The 19,635-nt window shown below is 39.7% G+C and overlaps 1 protein-coding gene across 1 annotated transcript in view; it reads left to right on the top strand.

Annotated features, from left to right (window-relative positions):
* ZDHHC15 (zinc finger DHHC-type palmitoyltransferase 15) overlaps nt 1-19,635 on the top strand; it is a 203,462-nt gene that overhangs the window by 170,440 nt on the left and 13,387 nt on the right. The window contains exon 11 of the mRNA XM_041742288.1: nt 13,920-13,994. Within this exon, the coding sequence (XP_041598222.1) occupies nt 13,920-13,966 (47 nt within the window). The 3' untranslated portion in view covers nt 13,967-13,994. The remainder of the gene's footprint in view (nt 1-13,919; nt 13,995-19,635) is intronic.

Genomic DNA, 19,635 nt, shown 5'->3' with positions numbered 1-19,635 from the left:
CTGTTTGTCCTTCTCCGATTGACTTATTTCACTCAGCATAATACCGTCCAGTTCCATCCACGTTGAAGCAAATGGTGGGTATTTGTCGTTTCTAATTGCTGAGTAATATTCCATTGTATACATAAACCACATCTTCTTTATCCATTCATCTTTCGATGGACACCGAGGTTCCTTCCACAGTTTGGTTATTCTGGTCATTGCTGATAGAAACATCGGGGTGCAGGTGTCCCGACGTTTCATTGCATCTGAGTCTTTGGGGTAAATCCCCAACAGTGCAATTGCTGGGTCGTAGGGCAGGTCTATTTTTAACTCTTTGAGGAACCTCCACACAGTTTTCCAGAGTGACTGCACCAGTTCACATTAGCACCAACAGTGTAAGAGGGTTCCCTTTTCTCCGCATCCTCTCCAACATTTGTTGTTTCCTGCCTTGTTAATGTTCCCCATTCTCACTGGTGTGAGGTGGTATCTCATTGTGGTTTTGATTTGTATTTCCCTGATGGCAAGTGATGCAGAGCATTTTCTCATGTGCATGTTGGCCATGTCCATGTCTTCCTCTGTGAGATTTCTCTTCATGTCTTTTGCCCATTTCATGATTGGATTGTTTGTTTCTTTGCTGTTGAGTTTAAAAAGTTCTTTATAGATTTTGGAAACTAGCCCTTTATCTGATACGTCATTTGCAAATATCTTCTCCCATTCTGTAGGTTGTCTTTTAGTTTTGTTGACTGTATCCTTTGCTGTGCAAAAGCTTCTTATCTTGATGAAGTCCCAATAGTTCATTTTTGCTTTTGTTTCTTTTGCCTTTGTGGATGTATCTTGCAAGAAGTTACTGTGGCCGAGTTCAAAGAGGGTGTTGCCTGTGTTCTATTCTATGATTTTGATGGACTCTTGTCTCACATTTAGATCTCTCATCCATTTTGAGTTTATCTTTGTGTATGGTGAAAGAGAGTGGTCCAGTTTCATTCTTCTGCATCTGGATGTCCAGTTTTCCCAGCACCATTTATTGAAGAGACTGTCTTTCTTCCAATGGATAGTCTTTCCTCCTTTATCGAATATTAGATGACCATACATTTCAGGGTCCACTTCTGGGTTCTCTATTCTGTTCCATTGATCGATGTGTCTGTTTTTGTGCCAGTTCCACACTGTCTTGATGACCACAGCTTTGTAGTACAACCTGAAATCTGGCATTGTGATGCCCCCAGCTATGGTTTTCTTTTTTAAAATTCCCCTGGCTATTCGGGGTCTTTTCTGATTCCACACAAATCTTAAAATAATTTGTTCTAACTCTCTGAAGAAAGTCCATGGTATTTTGATAGGGATTGCATTAAACATGTAAATTTCCCTGGGTAACATTGACATTTTTACAATATTAATTCTGTCAATACATGAGCATGGAATATATTTCCATCTCTTTGTGTCTTCCTCAATTTCTTTCAGAAGTGTTCTATAGTTTTTAGGGTATAGATCTTTTACCTCTTTGGTTAGGTTTATTCCTAGGTATCTTATGCTTTTGGGTGCAATTGTAAATGGGATTGACTCCTTCATTTCTCTTTCTTCAGTCTCATTGTTAGTGTACAGAAATGCCATTGATTTCTGGGCATTGATTTTGTATCCTGCCACGCTACCAAATTGCTGTATGAGTTCTAGTAATCTTGGGGTGGAGGCTTTTGGGTTTTCTATGTAGAGTATCATGTCATCAGCGAAGAGGGAGAGTTTGACTTCTTCTTTGCCAATTTGAATGCCTTTAATGTCTTTTTGTTGTCTGATTGCTAAGGCGAGGACTTCCAGAACTATGTTGAACAGCAGTGGTGAGAGTGGACATCCCTGTCTTGTTCCTGATCTTAGGGGAAAGGCTCCCAGTGCTTCCCCATTGAGAATGATATTTGCTGTGGGCTTTTCGTAGATGGCTTTTAAGATGTCGAGGAAAGTTCCCTCTATCCCAACACTCTGAAGGGTTTTGATCAGGAATGGATGCTGTATTTTGTCAAATGCTTTCTCTGCATCTAATGAGAGTATCATATGGTTCTTGGTTTTTCTCTTGCTGATATGATGAATCACATTGATTGTTTTCCGAGTGTTGAACCAGCCTTGTGACCCGGGGATAAATCCTACTTGGTCATGGTGAATAATTTTCTTAATGTGTTGTTGGATCCTATTGGCAAGTATCTTGTTGAGAATTTTTGCATCCATGTTCATCAGGGATATTGGTCTGTAATTCTCCTTTTTGGTGGGGTCTATGTCTGGTTTCGGAATTAAGGTGATGCTGGCCTCATAGAACGACTTTGGAAGTACTCCATCTCCTTCTATCTTTCCAAACAGCTTTAGTAGAATAGGTATGATTTCTTCTTTAAACGTTTGATAGAATTCCCCTGGGAAGCCATCTGGCCCTGGACTCTTGTGTCTCGGGAGGTTTTTGATGACTGCTTCAATTTCCTCCCTGGTTATTGGCCTGTTCAGGTTTTCTGTTTCTTCCTGCTCCAGTTTTGGTAGTTTGTGGCTTTCCAGGAATGCGTCCATTTCTTCTAGATTTCCTAATTTATTGGCGTACAGCTGTTCATAATATGTTTTTTTTTTTTTTTTTTTTTTTTTTTAATATTTTATTTTTTTTTAATTAACTTTTATTGGTGTTTAATTTACCAACATACAGAAAAACACCCAGTGCTCATCCCGTCAAGTGTCCACCTCAGTGCCCGTCACCCATTCCCCTCCAACACCCCCCCCCCCCCCCTTCCACCACCCCTAGTTCGTTTCCCCGAGTTAGGAGTCTTTATGTTCTGTCTCCCTTCTTAAAGAGAGACTCATAATATGTTTTTAAAATCGTTTGTATTTCCTTGGTGTTGGTAGTGATCTCTCCTTTCTCATTCATGATTTTATTAATTTGAGACTTCTCTCTCTTCTTTTTAATAAGGTTGGCTAATGGTTTATCTATCTTATTAATTCTTTCAAAGAACCAACTCCTGGTTCTGTTGATCTGTTCCACAGTTCTTTTGGTCTCGATATCATTGAGTTCTGCTCAAATTTAAATTAACTGTCTTCTTCTGCTGCGGGTGGGGTCTATTTGTTGCTTTTTCTCTAGTTCCTTTATGTGTAAGGTGAGCTTTTGAATTTGACATCTTTCCAGTTTTTGAATGGATGCTTGTATTGCGATGTATTTCCCCCACAGGACTGCTTTTGCCGCATCCCAAAGATTCTGAACGGTTGTATCTTCATTCTCATTAGTTTCCATGAATCTTTTTAATTCTTCCTTAATTTCCTGGTTGACCTTTTCATCTTTTAGCAGGATGGTCCTTAACGTCCACGTGTTTGTGGTCCTTCCAAACTTCTTGTTGTGATTAAGTTCTAATTTCAAGGCATTATGGTCTGAGAATATACAGGGGACTATCCCGATCTTTTGGTATCGGTTCAGACCCGATTTGTGACCCAGTATGTGGTCTATTCTGGAGAAAGTTCCATGTGCACTTGAGAAGAATGTGTATTCAGTTGAGTTTGGATGTAAAGTTCTGTAGATATCTGTGAAATCCATCTGGTCCAGTGTATCATTTAAAGCTCTTGTTTCTTTGGATATGTTGTGCTTAGAAGACCTATCTAGTATAGAGAGGGCTAGATTGAAGTTACCAAGTATAAGTGTATTATTATCAAAGTATTTCTTCAGTTTGGTTATTAATTGGTTTAAATATTTGGCAGCTCCCGCATTCGGGGCATATATATTGAGGATTGTTAGGTCCTCTTGTTGGATAGATCCTTTGAGCATGAGATAGTGTCCTTCTTTATCTCTCACTATAGTCTTCGGGGTAAATTTTAATTTATCTGATATGAGGATGGCTACCCCTGCTTTCTTTTGAGGACCATTTGAATGGTAAATGGTTCTCCAACCTTTTATTTTCAGGTTGTAGGTGTCCTTCTGTCTAAAATGAGTCTCTTGTAGACAGCAAATAGATGGGTCCTGCTTTTTTATCCAGTCTGAAACCCTGCGCCTTTTGATGGGGTCATTAAGCCCGTTCACGTTCAGAGTTACTATTGATAGATATGAGTTTAGTGTCATCATATCTATTCAGTCCTTGTTTTTGTGGATTGTTCCACTGAACTTCTTCTTAAAGGGGAATTTTAAGAGTCCCCCTTAAAATTTCTTGCAGAGCTGGTTTGGAGGTTACATATTCTTTCAGTTCCTGCCTGTCTTGGAAGCTCTTTATCTCTCCTTCCATTTTGAATGAAAGCCTTGCTGGATAAAGTATTCTTGGTTGCATGTTCTTTTCATTTAGGACCCTGAATATATCCTGCCAGCCCTTTCTGGCCTGCCAGGTCTCTGTGGAGAGCTCTGCTGTTACCCTAATATTCCTCCCCATAAAAGTCAGGGACTTTTTTTCTCTTGCTGCTTTAAGGATTTTCTCCTTATCTTTGGAATTTGCAAGCTTCACTATTAAATGTCGAGGTGTTGAACGGTTTTTGTTGATTTTAGGGGGGGATCTCTCTATTTCCTGGATCTGAATGCCTGTTTCCCTTCCCAGATTAGGAAAGTTTTCAGCTAGGATTTGTTCAAATACATATTCTGGCCCTCTGTCCCTTTCCGCGCCCTCTGGAACCCCAATTAAACGTAGGTTTTTCTTCCTCAGGCTGTCATTTATTTCCCTTAATCTATCCTCATGATCTTTTAATTGCTTGTCTCTTTTTTCCTCAGTTTCCCTCTTTGCCATCAACTTGTCTTCTGTGTCACTCACTCGTTCTTCCACCTCGTTAACCCTCGTCGTTAGGACTTCTAGCTTGGATTGCATCTCATTTAATTGATTTTTAATTTCTGCCTGATTGGATCTAAATTCTGCAGTCATGAAGTCTCTTGAGTCCTTTATGGTTTTTTCTAGAGCCACCAGTAGCTGTAAAATAGTGCTTCTGAATTGGCTTTCTGACATTGAATTGTAATCCAGATTTTGTAACTCTGTGGGAGAGAGGGCTGTTTCTGATTCTTTTTTTTTGAGGTGAGGTTTTCCTTCTAGTCATTTTACTCAGTGTAGAGTGGCCAAAAACCAGTTGTATTGGGAACAGGAGAAAAAGAGAGAGAAGGAAAGAAAAGAGAGAAAGAAAAAAGAGAAAGAAGAAAAAAAGGGGGAAAAAGAGAAGAAAAAGAAAGAAAAAGAAAGAAAGGAGAAAAAAAAGGTGGGGTGGGGTGGGGGAAGCAATCAGAAATCAAGAAGAAAGAAAGAAAAGAAAGCACAAAACAAAACAAAAACAAAAAAATAAAACAAAAAACCAAAAAAACAAAACAAAAAAAAAAACACGGGGTAGTATCCTCTGATTCTGTATTCTTTAAGTCCGTTGACTTCCCCTGGAACTGGTCCGTCTAGCTGGTCTTCTGGGGAAGGCTCTGTTGTGCTGATTTTCAGGTGTTAGCACTTGGGGGAGCTGCTCTGCCCCTGCCTGGTGCAGGGCTCAGTGGGGGTTGTTCACCCCGTGAGGCCCCGGGAGGAAGCCACAGTGGCGGGGGCAGCTCTGGGACCCTGGAGTCAGCCCCCGCAGTAGCTCTGGGGCTCTCCGTCTGCAGGGCCTGGGCGCTCCCGGGCGGGGCCGCTGATCTGCTCAGTTCCAGGCAGGAGCGTCCTTGCTGTCCTGGGCCCTCCCGGCCTCTGCCTGTCCTTGTGGGAGGCCGGATCCTGGGCTGTGTCCCGGCGCCCTGTGCTCTGGGGCCTGCGCTGTTGGATTCGCGCTCCCGCCCCGCAGCCCCTTCCCCGGAGCCGCCGCCCGAGCCCCTCTGAGCTGTTCCCGGAGCCGCGCCGCCCCCTCCGCGGAGCTTCTTCCTCCGCCCGAGCCGCCGTCGCCGAGCTGTTCCCGGAGCCCCGCAGCCCCCTCCGCGGAGCCTCCGCCCGAGCCCCTCCGAGCTGCTCCGTGTCCCGCCGAGCGCTGCAGCCCTTAGGGAGCTCGGCGCATCTTCCCGGGGCGCAGTTCCTCTGTTACTGTCCCCGGGAGCCCGAGGGCATCCCCGCCTTTCTGGGGATCCTGCTCCAATTCCTCGGAGGCCTTTCCGCGGGGAAGGTTGGTGCAGCTCCTGCTCCTCCGGGACGGGGCTCTCCTGTCCTGGGGACACTCGCCCCCGCCTCAGCCGGGCTCCTCGGGGCCCCTCCCCCTTAGAGGCCTTTTGTTTCTTTATTTCTTTTTCCCTCTTCCTACCTTGATAGAAGCGCGAACTCTTCTCTCTGTAGCGTTCCAGCTGGTCTCTCTTTAAATCTCAGGCCGAATTCGTAGATTTTCAGGATGATTGGATGGTTTTCTAGGTAATTTGTTGAGGACAGGTGACTTGGAGACCCTACTCCTCCGCCATCTTGCCCCTCCCCCCCCGCCATCTTGCCCCTCCCCCCCGATTCAACAATTCTATATATCACCCTGTGCTCATAACAAGTGCACACCTTAATCCTCATCACCTATGTAATCCATTCTCCCATCCACCTGCATTTTGGTAAGATAAGTTTCTTCTCTATACTTAAGCACCTGTTTTCATGGTTTGCCTCTTTCTGTCTCTTTTTTTCCCCTTTGCTCATTTGTTTTATTTCTTAAATTCCACATGAGTGAAATCATATGATATTTCCCTTTCTCTGACAAACTTATTTTGCTTACTATAATACTCTCTAGCCCCATCCATGTCTTTGCAAATGGCAAGATTTCATTATTTTTTATGACTAACATTCCATTGTATACACACACACACACACACACACACACACACCACATCTTCTTTCTCCAGTCATCTATTGATGAACACATGGGCTATTTCCATAATTTAGCTATTGTAGATAATGCTGCTATTAACATCAGGATGTATGTATCCCTTTGAATTCCTATTTTTGTATTCTTTGGGTGAATACCTAAGATTGCAATTGCTATATTGTAGGTTATTTCTATTTTTTAACTTTTTGAGGAACCTGAATACTGTTTTCCAGAGCAGCTTGCAGCAGTTTGCATTCCCACCAATAGTGCAAGACGGTTCCCCTTTCTCCGCCACCACATCTCCACCAACACTGGCTGTTTCTTGTGTGGTTGATTTTAGCCATTCTGACAGATGTGAGGTGATATCTTTTTGCAGTTTTGATTTGCATTTCCCTGATGATCAGTGATATTGACCATTTTTCATGTGTCTATTGGCCATCTGGGCATCTTCTTTGGAAAAATATCTACTCATGCCTTCTTCCCATTTTTAACTGGATTCTTTGTTTTTTGGGTGTTGTATTTTATAAGTTATTTGTATATTTTGGATATTAATCCTTTATAAGATATGTCATTTTGCATATATCTTCTCCTATTCCATAGATTGCCTTTTAGTTTTGTTGACTGTTGCCTTCATTGTGCAAAAGCTTATTTTGATGAAGTCCCTATAGTTTGTTGTTGTCGTTGTTGTTATTGTTTTTGCTTTTCTTTCCCTTGCCTCAGGAGACATATCCAGAAAGAATTTGCTATTCTCTTCTAGGATTTTTAAAGTTTCAGGTCTCAGGGTTTAGTTCTTTAATCTACTTTGAATTTATTTTCGCCTTTGGTATAAAAAAGTGGTCCAATTTTATTATTTTGTATGTTGCTGTCTAGTTTTCCCAACATCATTTGTTGAAGACACTGTCTTTTTTCCATTGGATATTCTTTCTTGCTTTGTCAAAGATAAATTGACCTCATAGTTATGGGTTCATTTCTGGGTTTTATATTCTGTTCCATTCATCCATTCGTCTATGTGTTTGTGCCAATACCATACTGTTTGGATTATTACAGCTTTGTAATATAACCTGAAGTCCAGAATTGTGATGCCTCCAGCTTTACTTTTCTTTTTAGATTTCTTTGTCTATTCAGGGTCTTTTGTGATTCCATACAAATATTAGGATAGTTTGTTCTAGCTCTGTGAAAAATGCTGATGGTATTTTGGTAGGAATTGCATTAAACTCATAGATTGCTTTGGGTAGTATAGACATTTTAACAATATTTGTTCTTCCAATATCCATGAGCATGGAATGTCTATTTCTTTGTGTCATCTTCAATTTCTTTAATCAGTATTTTCTAGTTTTCAGAATGCAGGTCTTTCACCTCTTTGGTTAGGTTTACTCCTAGGTATGTTATGGGTTTTGATACAATTGTAAATGGGATTGATTCCTTGATTTCTCTTTCTGCTACTTCATTATTGATGTGTGGAAAAGCAATATATTTCTATATGTTGATTTTGTATCCTGTGACTTTACTAGATTTGTGTACCAGTTCTAGCAATTTTTTGGTAGTCTTTCAGGTTTTCTATTCAAAGTATTATGTCATCTGTAAATACTGAACATTTTACTTATTCCTTGCTGATTTGGATACCTTTTAATTCTTTTTGTTGTCTGATTGCAGTGGCTAAGATTTCCAGCACTATGTTAAATTATAGTGGTGAGTGTGGACATCTCTGTCTTGTTCCCTTCCATAGAAGTAAAACTCTCAGTAATTCTCCATTGAATATGATGTCAGCTGTGGGTTTTTCATCTATGGCCTTTATTATGTTGAGGTATGTTCCCTCTACACCTACTTTGTTGAGGCTTTTTACCATGAGTGGATGTGGAACTTTGTCATATGCGTTTTATGCATTTATTCAAAAGATCATATGATTCTTATCCTTTCATTTATTGTGGTGTATCACATTGATTTGTTTGCAAATATTGAACCATCCTTGCAACCCAGAAGTGAATCCAAACTGATCATTGTGAATTATTTGGGTTTTTTTGAAGTATTGTTGGGTTTGCTTTGCTAGTGTTTTATTGACAATTTTAACCTTCTTGTTCATCAGGGATATTGGCCCCTGATTCTCTTTTTCAATGGTGTCTCCCTCTGGTTTTGGTATCAGGGTAATGCTGGTCTCATAGAATGAATTTGGAAGATTTTCTTCCTTTTCTATTTTTTAACAGGTTGAGAAGAATAAGTATCAATTATTCTTTAAATGTTCGATAGTATTCACCTGTGAAACCATCTGGTCCTTGAATTTGTTGGGAGATTTTTTTATTACTGATTCAGTTTGATTTCTCTGCTTGTTATTGGTATATTCAAGTCTTCTATTTCTTCCTGTTTCAGTTTCAGTAGTGTATAAGTTTCTAGGAATTTATCTATTTCTTCCACATTACCCAGTTTGTTGGAATAATTTTTTATAATATTCTCATATAATTGTTTGGATTTTTGTCATGTTGATTGTTTTTTATCCTCTCATCTGTGCTTGTATTTATTTGGGTCCTTTCTTTTTCATTTCGGTAAGCCTGGCTAGGAGGTTGACAATTTTATTAATGTTTTCAAAGAAATACCCCCTGGTTTCATTGATCTGTTCTATTATTTTCTTGGTTTCTATATCATTTATTTGTGCTCTAATCTTTATTATTTCCTTCCTTCTGCTAGCTTTAGGCTTCATTTGTTCTTTTCCTAGCTCCTTTAGGTGTAAGATTAGGTTGTTGAGACTTTTCTTGCTTCTTGAATAAGGCCTTTATTGGTATATATGTCCCTCTTGCATTTGCTTTTCCTGCTTCCCAAAGGTTTTGGACCATCGTGTTTTCATTGTCATTTGTTTCCGTGTATTTTCTAATTTCCTCTTTAATTTCCTAGTTGACCCATTCATTGTTGAGTAGCATGTTGTTTAACTTTGCATGTATTTTTCCAAACTTTTTCTTGTGGCTGATTTCTAATTTCATAGCATTGTGATCAGTAAGGTTGCATGGTATGATTTCAGTCTCTCTGTATTTTTTTGAGGCCTGATTTGTGACCTAGTATGTTATCTATTCTGGAGAATGTCCCATGTGCACTTGAAAAAAATGTGTATGCCACTGTTTTAGGATAGAATGTTCTGAATATATCTGTTAAGTCCATCTGATCCGGTGTGTCATTCAAAGCCATTGTTTCCTGGTTTATTTTCCTGTATAGATAATCTGTCCACTGATGTAAGTGGGGTGTTAAAGTCTCCTAATATTGTATTTGTATCTATTAGTTCCTTTATGTTTGTTATTGACTGTTTTACAAATTTGGGTGTTGCCATATTGGGTGCATAAATACTTAGAATTTTTGGATCTTCTTGTTGGATTGTCCCCTTTATGATTATATAGGCCCTTCTTCATCTTTTGTTATAGGCTTTGTTTTAAAGTGTAGTTTGTCTGGTGGTGCTAGATGGCTCAGTCAGTTAAGCATCTGACTCGTGACTTCAGCTCAGCTCATCATTTCAGAGTCCTAGGATCTAGTCCTGCACCAGGCTCCTGGTTCAGTGGAGAGTCTGCTTGGTATTCTCTCCTTCTTCCTCTGCCTCTCCCACCCTGCCCATGCTCTCTCTAAAATAAACAAATCAATCTTTAAAAAAATAAAGTCTAGTTGGTCTGATATAAGTACTTCTCTTGGGGCATCTGGGTGGCTCAGTTGGTCAAGCATCTGACTCTTGATTTCAGCTGGGGTCATAATCTCAGGGTCATAAGATCAAACTCCACGTAAGGCTCCATACTCAATGGGGAGGGAGTCTACTTGAGATTCTTTCCTTTTTCCCCTCCCACTTGCGCTCTCTCTCTCTCTCTCTCTCTCTCAAATAAATAAATAAATAAATCCTTTAAAAAAGTATTTCTCTCCAGCTTTCTTTTGACATCCATTTGTGATGTAAATTTTTCTCCATCTCCTCACTTTCAATCTGCAGGTGTCTTTAGGTCTAAAGTGAGTCTCTTATAGCCAGCATGTAGATGAGTCTTGTTTTTTATCCATCTGACATCCTATGTATTTTGATTAGAGTGTTAAGTGCATTTACATTCAGATTAATTATTGATAGATATGTATTTAGTACTAGTTTGTTACTTGTTTTTTTCATTGTGTCTAGAGATTTTCTCTGATCTTTGTCTTTTTTTAAGATTGATTGATTGATTAATTGATTTTAGAGAGAGTGCAGAAGGGAGAGACACAGGAAGAATCTTAAGCAGACTCTACTCTGTGCTTGGAGCCTGACACAGGGCTCCATCTCACAATCCTGAGATCACAACCTGAGCCAAAACCAAGAGTCAGATGCTCAACTGACTGTGCCACCCAGGCACCCCTCCTTTCTTGTCTTTTTACTTTTGTTTTTTTCCTTTCCACTCAGAGTCCTTCTTAATATTTCTTTCAGGACTTGTTTTATGGTCATGAACTCCTTTAGTGTTTGTCTGGGAAACTATCTCTCCTTCTATTCTGAATGATAGCCTTCCTGGATAGAGTATTCTTGGCTGCCAGTTTCTCCCGTTCAGCACTTTTAATATAACATGCCACTTTCTGTCACTTGCCTAGTTTCTGTTGAGACATCCCCAACTAGCCTTATGGTTTTTCCCTTGTAAATTAAGGACTTCTTTTGTCTTGATGCTTTTAAGATTTTCTTCCTTATCACTATATTTTGCAAATTTAATTATGAAATGTCTAGGTGTTTATCTGCTTTTGTTGATTTTGATGGGAATCCTCTGTGCTTCCTGAATCTGGATATGTTTCCTTCCCCAGGTTAGAAATACTTTCAGCTATTCTTTCTTCAAATAAATTTTCTGCCCCTTTTCTCTCTTTTCTTCTGGGACTCCAACAATATGAATATTATTATGTTTGATGAAGTACTGGGTTCCCTAAGTCTATTTTTGTGTTCTTAATTCTTCTTTCTCTCTTTTGTTCACCTTCGTTACTTTCCATTCTTTTGTCTTCTAGGTCACTGATCCATTCCTCTGCTTCTTGCAGCCTGCTATTCATTGCCTTAAGCCTGTTTCCAATCTTATTTATTGCATTCTTCATTGCTGATTTTTTTTAATTCTTTTATCTCTGTGGTAAGGGATTCCTTGATGTCTTCCATTCTTTTCTCAAGCCTAGTAATTATTCTGATTGTTGCTTCAAATTTTCTATCAGTCATGTTACTTACATCTGTTTTGTTTACATCTCTGGCCATGGCCTTATCTTGTTTTTCATTTAGGATAAATTCCTCTGTCTTCATGTTTTGTCTAAGTCTCTGCCTTCATCTCTGTGTTAGAAAAGCCAGTTATGTCTCCTATGCCACTTGAATGTAATGGCTTTATGACAAAGGGGTTATGTAGTGCCCAGGGATTAGCCCTTCAGGGAGTATCTCTGATGTGTGCTTTGTGTACTCTGCTGTTGTGTTTAGGCTTCTCTATCCTTCAGGCCAGTTGTCTGCAGTCTCTCCTTAGTGTTTGGTTCCTGTCCTGAATGATGAGAGTTTGAACTAGGTGTGCTCTGGTCTTCTTGTGGAATGAGATCTGACACCACCTTTACCACAACTGAAGCCCTGCAGAACTCTCTGGTTGGGAAACATGGTCTGGTCAGGGGTTTGTGCCGGTCTTCTGGGGGAGGGGCTCACCACACTGGGACTGAGGCAAGTGTGACTGAAAAGGGCAGTCCTACCAGTGTGCAGGGGTGTGGAGCTTCATATAAGCAAGTTAGACAGCCAGGGTAGGCACTGCTGTGTTTCCAACAGGTGACTCTGTATTTATGCTGATGGGTGGGGGAGGGAAATGATGCAGGCCAACTCCTTTTTTCCTGGAGAGGCATCTCTGTGAATGCTGCCTCTCAGAGATATGCTCTGAGAAGAGCTAATAATCTCCCCCCATGTGCTCTGGGTTTTCTTCAGATCATTGTTTTCCCAACCTGTCTTCTGTCCAGGAGCAGCAAAGTGCCCTCCAGGCTCTGTCCCAGTCAAGTTTACTGACCTTTAAAACTTAAGGGAAGGGAGAATAAATGTGTGGGAAATATCAGAAAGGGAGACAGAACATAAAGACTCCTAACTCTGGGAAACAAACTAGGGGTGGTGGAAGGGGAGGAGGGCGGGGGGTGGGGGTGAATGGGTGATGGGCACTGAGGGGGGCAGTTGATGGGATGAGCACTGGGTGTTATTCTGTATGTTGGTAAATTGAACACCAATAAAAAATAAATTTATTTTAAAAATTTAAAAATAAATAAATAAAACTCCAGGCTTTAAGCTCTGCTTTTTGCAAGAATTCATGAAATTCAGCTCCTCCCCTTTTCCAAGCCAATGGCTTTGGGGAAGCATTCTTGTGCATTCCCCTGTGTGTGTCTCTCTCTCCTGCGTGTGCATGCACGTGTGCGCAAGCATGCTTCTCTCTACAAACATGGCTCCCTCCCCTCTGCAGCACCTGTAATCCATTTCTCCCACAAGCCATGTCTCCCCACTTCCTACCTTTTTTGATGTGACCTCTTCTCTTCCTTTATTTGTGGAGTTTGTTCTGTCAGTCTTCAGTTCTACTTCTGGGGTATTTAGAATGATTTGATGGTTATCTCATTGTGTTCATGGAACAAGACATGCCCAGAGTCTCCCTATTCCACCACCACTTTTCTTTCCCCGTCAGCTTGTTTTTTTAAATCTCAAACTGCTAAGTATAATATTATGCAAGGAGTATAAAGAAAGTGATTATCAGTACATTAAGCAAGCTGATTCAAAAGTACTTTACTCCAAAATGCTCATATTAGAAACAAAAACATGTGTACCATAAATGATGTTCTTTGTTAATTCTAAAGCCTCTTGCTTTCTGGATGCCTTAGTCCTTTTTAGAAACACAGCAACAGCAAAAGTACTTTAATAGCTATTTCAATATGTCCAGTAGAAAAACATGAAATAGGATAATTTTTTGAGTAGCAAGACCCAAAGCATCCCATTAAAGCCAGATGATGTTGAGTTGTTATCAGCTGTCTAATACCTGCCATTATTATAGATCAGATAATGCTTATAAATAAAATAATCTTCTTTTACAGTACATCAACCTGACTACTTTTGGAATATGAAAATCTCAACTGGTTACAAATGCTTTGGGATAGCACACCAGTCTTTAGAGATCTGCAGATATCTACTGTCTCCAGGGATTGAAAAAAAATGAAATATACCAGTGAAATAATACCTGCCCATAAAATAAAAAGGGTCATTTGATCACCTTCACTTTTCAACCTTTCAGATTATCCAGAAGCTTCATCATCTCTCACCATGGAAACAGAAACATAGTAGTTTACACATTTCCTGCATCTCTCAGGTCAGTATTCTGAGGGAGGCATATAGATTGTTGCCTGGACTGCTAAGGGGCAGACTAGAAAAGAATTAAGTTCTTGCTCTGGTGAGTAAGATATTAAATTTTTCACCCTCATATTATTCACATAAGTAGAAGTTCTATATATAATTTATACAACTTGACTAATAGCCCTTATAATGTGTTTCCATTTCTGTAGACCTTATATAGAATTCATGTCCATAACACTCCATAGAATTCATGTGCATAATGCTCCATCTCCCCAAAATTGTTTAAATTAAATGACCATTTATTTACAATTTGAAATTAACAATTGCTGACATATTTTTAAATTTGCTTAAAATGTTTGTAGGTAAATAAGACATTATTGCCCTAATTTTTATATAAAAAGCACTAATTATAAATATTTCCTTCAATATGAAAAGACTAGAAACATTTGCAAAATATGTAACACTCAAAATTTAACACCCTTAATTTACAAAGATATTGCCAATCAGAAAGGAAAAAAAATACAACCATTAGAAAATGAGTAAACAATGCAAACAATCAACAAAAAAATTTAAAATGAAGAATAAACATGAAAATTATTCAAATTCACTACAAAGAAATGCAAATTAAAATAACCCAAAATATCACTTTTTGTTTACCATAATAGCCAATTTTTATAAATTATAGTACTTAGTATTGGTAAGGATGTATTGAAACAGGTGCTGTTATAAATTTAAATTCATTCATCGTTTTTATGAAATTTAGTAACATATAAAAACCCATAAAATGTTCATATAATTTTTTCTGATAACCAAATTTTAGGGATGTACTTTAATGAAATAATCAGAGATCTGCACAACTGGTTTTTTATTTTATTATTTTTTAAAGATTTTATTTATTTATTCATGAGAAACACACAGAGAGAGGCAGAGACATAGGCAGAGGGGGAATCAGGCTCCTCACAGGGAGCCTGATGCAGGACTCAATCCCAGGACCTTGGGATCAAGCCGCAAGCCGATGGCAGACACTCAACCGCTGAGCCACCCAGGCGTCCCTGCACAACTATTTATTATCAACTTATCATAACACCAGAAAAGTAGCAACAAAGCTAAATATCTAACAATAGAGGAATGGTGAAATAAATTCCTTCATTATTATGATGAAATATATTACACCAATAAAAGTATTTTGAAGAACAATTAATAGAGTTATGTTAAAAAGCCATATTAATGCAGTGTAATTTTAAAGGTATATTTGCATCAGCTTATATTGTGATATAATTCACAATACCATATAACTTGACCACTTAAAATGTACAATTCAGTGATTTTTAAGATATTCACAAAGCTACACAACGATCACCACAATTAATTTGGAATATTTAGAAATACCATACTCTTTAGCAGTCACTTTCAATTCTTCCATCCCACTTCTTGGTAACCACTAATCTACCTTTCTGTCTGTAGAGATTTGCCTATTCTGGACATTCCACATAATTCATGATCCCATGGAATTATATATGTGGCATTTGATGAGAAAATATTTGCAAATCAAATATCTGATAAGAAACTTGTGTGCAGGATATATAAAGAACTTTTACAATTCTATAATAAAAAGAAAATCCAATTTAAAAAAACAACAAAGTATCTGACTAGATATTTCTCCATGGGTATATGGTCAACAAGCACATGAAAAGATGCTTAACATTATTAGCTATTGGAAGAATATAAATCAAAACCACAAAATACCACTTAATATCCACTAGGATCCAAAAGACAGAAAATAACAAGTGTTGACAATGATGTGGAAAAATCAGAAACCTCACACATTGCTGATTAGAGTGTTAAATGATTCAATCACTTTGGAAAACAGTTTGACAGTCTTTCAAAATGTTAAACATAGAAATACCACATGACCCAGAAATTCTAGTCCTTGTATATAATGAAGAGAAATGAAAATATATGTCCACACAAAAACTTGTGCATAAATGTTTACAACAGCATTATTCATAATGGCCAAAATGTGGAAACAACTCTAATGTCTATCTGCTGATAAATAAATAAATAAATAAATGTGGAATATCCATACAAGTGAATACTATTTGGCAACCAAAAGAATATATGTTAAGATATGGATAAACCTTGAAAGGATTCTAAAATTACATTTTAAATTTTAATTTAAAACTGTTAAGTATTAAAATATAGCTATGTAGAAAAACACTGAAAGAAAATGTAACAAAAATATAAGTGAAAATTAAATTTTTACATGGTTACTCCCAGCTTTGACTGGAGAGAGCCTTCAGTTTCTCTCTTGCCAATATATTTTTTGAAGCATAATAAAGTAGTGTTAATTAGTTTCGGATGTACAATGTGGTTCAATTGAATACATTACTCAATGCTGATCAAGGTAAGTTGTGCTCTTGTTTCCCTTTATGTATTTCACCCCTCCCTCACAACCTTCCCTCAGGCAACCTCTTGTTTGTTCTCTGTATTTAAGAGTCCAGGGTTTGTTTGTTTGTTTTCTTTGTTCATTTGTTTTGTTTCTAAATGTCCAAAAATGAGTGAAATCATATGATATTGGTCTTTCTCTGACTGACTTATTTCACTTAGCATCATACTTTCTAGGTCTATCCATGTTGTTGCAAATGGCATTTCTTGCCAATATTTTTATCTCCCTAACTCCATTGCCTCAGCCAGAAAAAAATTCCAGATTCAATCCATTTGCCTTCTCCATTCCTATACCAAGGCTGCTGAGAACTACTACAAAAATAACACAACAGATTACAAATACTGATTGCAACTTATTACAAATAACACAATTGAGATTACACATTTGTTATCTTCAGCCTAAATTGGCTTGAAAAATCGCCATTACTTACCTTCTTACCAGTAATTTTTCTATTAACCACAACTTCTCATATCACTCCTATCACATATCATAATGAAATCCTAACACATGCAATAGTGCTAGAAAAAATATAAAGGCATTCTGGAAAAAAATAGAACTATCTTGATTTGCAGATGACATGATTGTCTACATAGATAATTCAAAGAATTTACAAAAACTCTTTGAACTAATAAGTGAGTTTAGCTAGTTTACAATACACAAGATAAACACACAAGCATCTATTGTGTTTCTATACATTTGCAATGCAGTTGGGAAACCAAAATAAAAAGAAACAGTACCACCTACAATATTTGCCAAAACAATAATTCCAAAAATAAATAGCTAGATATAAATCTAACAAACTATATATAAGGTCTGTATGCTGAAATCTGCAAAACACTGATGAAAAAGATCAAAGAAGTCCTAAATAAATGAAGAGATGTACTACGTTCATGAGTCAGAAGACTCAATATTGTTAAGATTTCAATGCTCCCCAAATTGGTATACAGGTTGAATGCAATCCCAATTAAAACTGTAGCAGGCTTGGGGCACCTCGGTGGTTTAGTCAGTTAAGCGGCTGCCTTCAGCTAAGGTATGATCTCAGGCTTCTGGGCTCTCTGCGCAGTGGGGAGTGTGCTTCTCCCTCTCCCTCTGTGCTCTCTTGCTCTTGCTCTCTCACTCTTACTCTCTCTCAAGTAAATAAATAAAATCTTTTAAAAAGTTGTAGCAAGATTTTTGTAGATATAGACAAGCTGATTCTAAAATTTATATGGAAAAATGAGGCAACTACAATAGCCAGAAAAATTCTGAAAAAGAAAATCAAAGTCAGAAGACAGTATCTGTCCAATATTAAGACATACTATAATTACACAATAGTCAATACAATGTGGTAGCAGCAAAAAGACCCAATGGAACAGAAAAAAATCAAATACAAAAATAGACCCACATAGGGATCCCTGGGTGGCGCAACAGTTTAGCGCCTGCCTTTGGCCCAGGGCACGATCCTGGAGACCCGAGATCGAATCCCACGTCGGGCTCCCGGAGCATGGAGCCTGCTTCTCCCTCTGCCTTTGTCTCTGCCTCTCTCTCTCTCTCTGTGTGTGTGACTATCATAAATAAATAAAAATTTTTTAAAAATAGACCCACATAAAGATGATCTATGGGTTTTTACACAAAAATATAATGGTAATTCACTGGTAAAAATTACAATCTCTTCAACAAATGGTGCTAGAACAACTAGATATCACTGCAACATGTACACTTCACAACATAAAAAATTCAAAATGGATCATATATGTAAATGTAAAATTCAAGACTATAAAACTCTTAAAATGTAGGAGAAAACCTATGTCACTTTGACTTAGGCAAAGTTCTTAGATATGACATCAAAAGTAAAATACATAAAAGGAAAAATTTACAAATTAGACTTGAACAAAATTTAAAATGTTTTCTCAAAAGAACACTGTTAAGAAAATAAAAAGATGAGCCACTGACTGAGAGGAAATATTTGCAAAACACGTATCTGATAAAGGACTTGTATTCAGAATATGCAGGTGTTCTAAAAGCTGAAAAATAAGAAAACAAACACCATGATAAAAAATGGGCAAAAGGTTTGAATGGACACTTTCCCCAAAAAAGTGGAAAAAAAGCACAAGAAAAAATGCTCAACATCACTAGCCATTAGGAAAATGCAAATTAAAACTTCAAGGAGAATCCTTTACACTCATACTGAAATGGATAAATTTTAAAAAGATAGTGATAATTCCAAGTGTTGACAGAGTAATTTGAATTCTCCTACATTTTTGGTGGGAATGCACAATAGCACAGGTACTCTGGAAAACAATTTGATAGTTTGTTTAAAAGTTTCTTGTAGGCCCCGCGAGGAGCTGGGCTGAGGCCGGGGCGAGTGTCCCCAGGACAGGAGAGCCCCGTCCCGGAGGAGCAGGAGCTGCACCAACCTTCCCCGCGGAAAGGGGCTCCCCGGGAATTGGAGCAGGATCCCCAGAAAGGCGGGGACGCCCTCGGGCTCCCTGGGACAGTAACAGAGGAACTGCGCCCCGGGAGATGCGCCGAGCTCCCTAAGGGCTGCAGCGCTCGGCGGGGCCCGGAGCAGCTCGGAGGGGCTCGGGCGGCGGCTCCACGGAGGGGGCTGTGGGGCTGCGGGGCTGCGGGGCTACGGGAACAGCTCAGCGGCGGCGGCTCGGACGGAGGAAGAAGCTCCACGCGGAGGGGGCGGCGCGGCTCCGGGAACAGCTCGGAGGGGCTCGGGCGGCGGCTCCGCGGAGGGGGCTGCGCGGCTCCGGGAACAGCTCAGCGGCGGCGGCTCGTGCAGAGGAAGAAGCTCCGCGCGGAGGGGGCTGCGCGGCTCCGGGAACAGCTCGGAGGGGCTCGGGCGGCGGCTCCGCGGAGGGGGCTGCACCGCAGGGAGCGCGAATCCAACAGCGCAGGCCCCGGAGCACAGGGCGCCGGGACACAGCCCAGGATCCGGCCTCCCCCGGGACAGGCAGAGGCCGGGAGGGCCCAGGACAGCGAGGACGCTCCTGCCTGGAACTGAGCAGATCAGCGGCCCCGCGCCGGAGCCCCCAGGCCCTGCAGAAGGAGAGCCCCGGAGCTACTGCGGGGGCTGGATCCAGGGTCCCAGAGCTGCCCCCGCCACTGTGGCTTCCTCCGGGGCCTCACGGGGTGAACAACCCCCACCGAGCCCTGCACCAGGCAGGGGCAGAGCAGCTCCCCCAAGTGCCAACACCTGAGAATCAGCACAGCAGGCCCCTCC

Source organism: Vulpes lagopus, chromosome X (assembly GCF_018345385.1).
Source record: "Vulpes lagopus strain Blue_001 chromosome X, ASM1834538v1, whole genome shotgun sequence".
NCBI classification, from domain to species: domain Eukaryota; kingdom Metazoa; phylum Chordata; class Mammalia; order Carnivora; family Canidae; genus Vulpes; species Vulpes lagopus.
The sequence above is the reverse complement of the archived record's forward strand: the minus strand, read 5'-3'. Positions and strand labels throughout refer to the sequence as shown.